The 5,432-nt window shown below is 38.4% G+C and overlaps 1 protein-coding gene across 1 annotated transcript; it reads right to left on the bottom strand.

Annotated features, from left to right (window-relative positions):
* Window positions 1–349: 349 nt before the first annotated feature.
* Window positions 350–4,704, bottom strand: LOC105794732 (uncharacterized). Its single transcript, XM_012624035.2, has 4 exons — window positions 3,611–4,704; window positions 1,355–1,960; window positions 896–1,190; window positions 350–724 (listed from the first exon to the last, which is right to left on the bottom strand). The coding sequence occupies exons 1-4, from the start codon at window positions 4,250–4,252 to the stop codon at window positions 687–689; spliced, it is 1,581 nt and encodes a 526-aa protein (XP_012479489.1). The 5' UTR covers window positions 4,253–4,704; the 3' UTR covers window positions 350–686.
* Window positions 4,705–5,432: the final 728 nt, after the last annotated feature.

Below are 5,432 nucleotides of genomic sequence, written 5' to 3'. Positions count from 1 at the left end.
CATCCAATGTGTGATCTAATTATATAATATTATTTTTATAGATGTAATTATAATTTCTAAGTACAAAAAAAATTAGTATCTTAAAGAAAGATATGTGAATAGGGTCCAAACTCAAACCCAAGTAATGTGTTGCTAAAATGGTAATACTACATATTCCCCATCCAAACTCAAGCCCAACCCTATGCACACATCTCCAAAACCTTTGTTCATTTTTATAATTAAATAAACAGATAGTGGGGGTGGCTTCCATTTATCAATATTCCAGGCCCGCCTACATTCGTATGAAGCACCAGTCTGCTGTGGCATCCCACTTCCTCTCAGGCCCCGCATCATTTATGGATGAAAAATGTTGAAGAGGCAAAGCAATAAGATGATGTATATCTTGGACTTGAAATAAGTTTTGTTACAATCTTTATACATCAAAACCCAATTATTGAAGCGCTTAATAAATAAATAAATAAAAAGCATGTATCCACGTCAATATTCTACACAATATAATCAATCTCTGCCATAGCAGGAACATTACACTCTCCACTGGACTTTTACCCAACTTATAGCTGAAAAACGCAATGGGATGTTGCCGACTCATTGAATACTTAAATCTAGTATAAGAAAGACTTGATGAGTAGAATGTACAAGGCATGTTATGTCGCCATAATATCTATTACATTCCTTCCATGGAGCTCTCACATATTAATTCCTTGTTTCGCAAAATTTCTTCCCACTGTAACACCCAACCAAAAGAACATTGAAAAATGAGTTATAATGAGCTACTTAAGAAACAACAGTACAATTACCAAGCATAGACTTTATGGAAGAGGTGAGTTACTATGGCATGCATTCAGCATAAGAGTGAACGGAAAATTCAGAACCAACTCAAAGAGAAGTCTCTTACCTTTGGAGGCTAATGGAACTACAACGACATGCATGTCGGAGTTATTAGGAGGAAGCTGCAATCGGAGAGGAAATAGCTTCCCATTCAAAGGACTGCGAGTGCACACCACAACATCTTCAAGGCCCGTCTCTTCCTTCAATTTATGAGTTAGTTCATCCACTCCATTGCCCTTAAAACTAAAAGAGTACCCCTCTACTGCCTCATCATCAACCTCACCATTTTCATCCGCTACATGGTAGTATATTGTCCTACCTTCGGATTTTGGAGGTGATGAACCCACATATGAATCACTTGACTGCAAATTTCAAAAAATGACAACAATAAATTAAAAAAACAAACCAACCCAATTCATCAAATAGTTAAATTATTCAAAGAAATATCTTTTCCCCTGCTCTAACTCGGATACTCAAAAAAAAAAAAAAAAAAAACTCTTAAAAGGTAAATTTTAGATCTTCGAACCTCTTGTCTTGAAAAGTGTCCAGAATTGGCAGAAACTGCAGAAGGTGAAGTAGGTTCGAAGTTCAAGGAATCACCGTGAGGAACAGCAGGAGGGGCCGAGGGCCGTAGACCACTCCCTGGAGACTGGACTTGAATCTCCACAATATCCACATCCCACAACACCCAATCTTGAGTAGCCGTCCTATGAGGAATATCGTGGGTGACCGAGTTCCTCCAAGGCGGTAACCCTCCATTGGCTCTCAAAAAGTTACCGTAACGAGTCTTGAGCTTTGCCTGAGATCCTACTTTAATGGGTTCCCACTCGACCGACGAGTCGAGCCTCCTAGGCAGCGACTGAATCACCTTTCGACCAGTCATCCCAAGTAAAAAGGGCTGGTTGGAGGCGGTGAGATACTTGTTGTAAAAGCTTTTTAAGCGGATGATGTTTTCTGACCCGGGTACGAATTCGACGGTCCATCGAGCGCTTTTGGAGGATCCGTTTCGGTCTTGAGAAACGGATTCTTCGTCTTCCTCGGCGACGAGATACTTGTCATGGTGACCACGTAGGCGCACCGCTTTGGCGTTGAGGAACAAATCCATCCCCGCCTGATATTTGTTAGAGTTTACCTGTTGAAACAAGGCAGACGAAGTGAACACAAGAATCAAACAAAGACCAACCCAAACCTTATTACTATTTTCTCGTAACCCAACTTGGTTTTGGTTTCTCTTTCTTTCGTATGTCTGAAAGGGAAGTCATATTTATATCTGTACGTACAATAGATGAGGGCAGCTGGATTGATGGAAAGATCCAGTCAGCGCCAGCCGCTTTAGAAAGGAGCTTGCACACGCGGCAATTACGTGGCAGAAGTACAAATATTAGTTTGCGAGGGAGAAGTTCCGTGTGAGCTGTGGACGATTTGGCACGTGAGAGATGTTACTTGTTTTCCCTATATAGTTCTGGGTTAGGGCGTTGTGCTAGTCAATGTTTCAGTGCCTGACGCAAAATCTTTCATGTTTCGTATGCACAAAGCTACCCTTCAACTTAGTTGACTATTGACGAGGATTATTGTAGCTTTGGTTGATTAATTATTTGTAAAATAATATTTTTTAATTTTAATTATATAACATGGAAACAATGTGTAGTCATTTCACATTATCCTCTTTTTTCTATGAGAGGAAGACATTGCCGCCAAGGAAAAGCAACTAATAAAAGGACATACACATAAATTATTTGTTTTTGACCAAAACAAAAACTTATTTTATATATGGGTAAAAAAATAAAAATATTTTAATTCACTTTTTTCTATATATAAGAAGGAAAAAGAAAAATAGAAATGGGTGATGTCTATTCAAGAAACATGAAGGGGAGAGACGAATTTCAGATACTGAAACCAGAAAGGAGAAAAAGTGGAGCTCCCTAGTGCGGAAGAGTAGGTGAATTAAGTGGTGCTCCCTTTTTATCTTTCAAAATTTTCATAACGACACATATTTATATATTTCAATATTTGTATGTGTGTTAATGACAATTGTTAAGGAGTCTATCTGTTCTAAATTTGGTGATTTCATGAGATTTTTAGTTAGTGTACAATCAAATGCAATCTCTTATAATAAATTGTATTTATATATCGTTTTATTACGAGCATAATTGATTAAGAAATGTTTCTAATTAACCCTAACACCAACATAACGTTGCTCTTAGGTTCACGTAATGCCAACTATATATATTTGTATTAGTACTCTCTTTAACTATACGTCTGCATTCCATTTTCCAATAGGGCAAAAACAATCCAAAAGTCTCAATTAACTCATAATATAATGTATGGTTTTAACAATAACATGGGTCATTTTCGTGCATGTTTTCATATCATTAATAATGCTTTCTCATTAAGCAAGCAAAAGGGTCACACGAGACCAGCTTTTCTAGAAGCAGGAAATTAAGCCTGTTTTTATGCTTAGTCAAATTTTAGCTCTACCTACAATATTGATACGTCTTTAATTGGTAGGTTACCTGAGTATACGTGGATTCAATGTAATTTATGTTTCGTTATGCATAGATTGGCAAAAGTAATAGGTATAGGTTTTTAATGACCTTCTCTTCTCACTCTTTCTAATCATACCATCAATAATTTTAACTTTTGATTATGAAATTGAGAACAATAAGATCACTTAAACTAAGGGTAGTCAATCAAATTATTGATTTAGTGATAAAAAATTGTGTTTTACCTTCTCATTTGAGTTAATTAAGGATAAAGGTAAAAGTCGAAGCACAGTACGTACCTGTTTGGGTGACAATTTGGCTGACCCGGTTGAAAACACTGAAAACCTCGGAGACTTGACGGAGGAGACGACTGAGATCGGGGATTGTGGGCCTGACCCTAAAACATCATCGCTCAAAGCCTCCAAAACGTCATCGGACACCGAAGAAAAGCTCGAAACTGACGATATATACTCCAATACCGAGTCCGACTCTGGAACCTGAACCGCCTCCACGTCCCATAATATCCATCTCTGCGTCGCTCCAGTATGAGGCTCATCGTGAGTGATGGAGTTCCTCCAAGGCGGGGTCCCCCCATTGGCACGCAAAAATTTACCGCACCAGGTCTTCAACTTGATTTGGAAGCCGTCTCTTATAGGCTCCCACTGGAGTTTCCAATCCATCTTATCGGGTACCGTTTGCAGCACCTTGTTACCCGTCATGCCTAAAAGAAAGGGTATATCAGTGGCTGCTAAGTACTTTCCATGGCAGCTTCTGAGGCGGACCACGTTCGGTTTATCATGAACAAGCTCCACGAACCATCTAGCTCTTTTGCCTGAGCTGTTTCGACTTTGGCGCACGGCTTCTTGATCATCGTCGGCCACTAAGTATTTCTCAAGGTGACCCCTGAGTTTCACAGCCTTGGCTTTTGTAAAAATCTCCATGTGCGAACAACACCAATCTCAACGGAAAAAAAGGGGCTTTTTTAAATTGAAAATGGTTAGTACTATGTATATAGGGGAGATAAGCCGTTTATTTTTTTCTTAGGAAGAGACTTGAACCGGGTTCCTCATGTTTTCAACTGGGAAAAGGCGGAAGCAGCATAATTTTCATTTTTTTCCAGAATCGAATGGGGATTTGATTATTCTAAATTTTGGGTGTCTGTAAAATAATAAAGGGGAAAAGGTTGTTTTGTTTGATGTTTCTTGTAAGTATTAAAGTAGTTGAATAAATTATATTAGTTCCTTAGTAAGCAAGATTAGGAAAGGTGCAGGAGATAGAAGGAAGAAGATGAAGGGGAAATTACCAAAGGGAGACAAGTACAAATTTTGGGTTGACGATTATTTGAAAAGAAAGTTCCAGGTGGGTTGCCCTCGTTGATTACAAGGGGGGAGTAGGGAAGCCAAGGTCAATTTATGACGCGCTCTGAGGGCGTGATTCTGGTCAGGCGACGCAAGTAGCTAGTAATTGTGGTGCATGGCGCGTGGGGTCTTGGGGAAGGGCTTAACCGCTTCCCTCCTCTAGAACCTGAGGCTGAGACTTGGTTTTAGAAATTTCTGATATTAGCGGCTGCGTTCAGATTGGGGGTTCCTTTGATGGAAGCCGGGGAACGTCCCCTTAACACAATTCTAACTTAAATTAAATTATTAAATTATAACAGAATGATTTTGTATCAATTGTATTTTCATTAAAATATGTATCTTATTTAAATTTTACATTTTTAATAAAAATCTTAATCTTTAAATATTGTTAGGATAATTATCATCACCGGTCCAAAACTCGAATGGATTTGGGCCGGTTCACAAGTCGAGCTCGCAAGTCGAGCTCGCTTTCTCACGAGGTTACACGTATAGGCCAGGCTCGCATAAAATTTTATGAACATGTGTTTAGTCTAGAGGAAGATACGTGTCTATATACATGAGACCTACCTATCCAGTACGCCATGTCAATAAACAGTGTTCATCTCATATAAATATATACATATACTACCTGAGGGACATAGAGAAAAATATTCAACAAATATATTTATTCACAACCTAATTAAAAGATTTTAAGTATGCTAATATTAAGGCTATCCCTGTATAAGTGTTCATCTATTTGAATGCTTTAATAATCATAATTATA

This window comes from Gossypium raimondii, chromosome 3, assembly GCF_025698545.1.
Source record: "Gossypium raimondii isolate GPD5lz chromosome 3, ASM2569854v1, whole genome shotgun sequence".
In the NCBI taxonomy this organism is placed as follows: Eukaryota; Viridiplantae; Streptophyta; class Magnoliopsida; order Malvales; family Malvaceae; genus Gossypium; species Gossypium raimondii.
The sequence above is the reverse complement of the archived record's forward strand: the minus strand, read 5'-3'. Positions and strand labels throughout refer to the sequence as shown.

Excerpts from the sequence above, each read along its gene's own strand:
- LOC105794732 (XM_012624035.2), bottom strand. The coding sequence starts at position 4,252 with ATGGAGATTTTTACAAAAGCCAAGGCTGTGAAACTCAGGGGTCACCTT. Across the intron at positions 1,961-3,610 it reads CCAAATTGTCACCCAAACAG|GTAAACTCTAACAAATATCA; the intron begins GTACGTACTGTG and ends TTGTTTCAACAG. Across the intron at positions 1,191-1,354 it reads GACACTTTTCAAGACAAGAG|TCAAGTGATTCATATGTGGG; the intron begins GTTCGAAGATCT and ends TGAAATTTGCAG.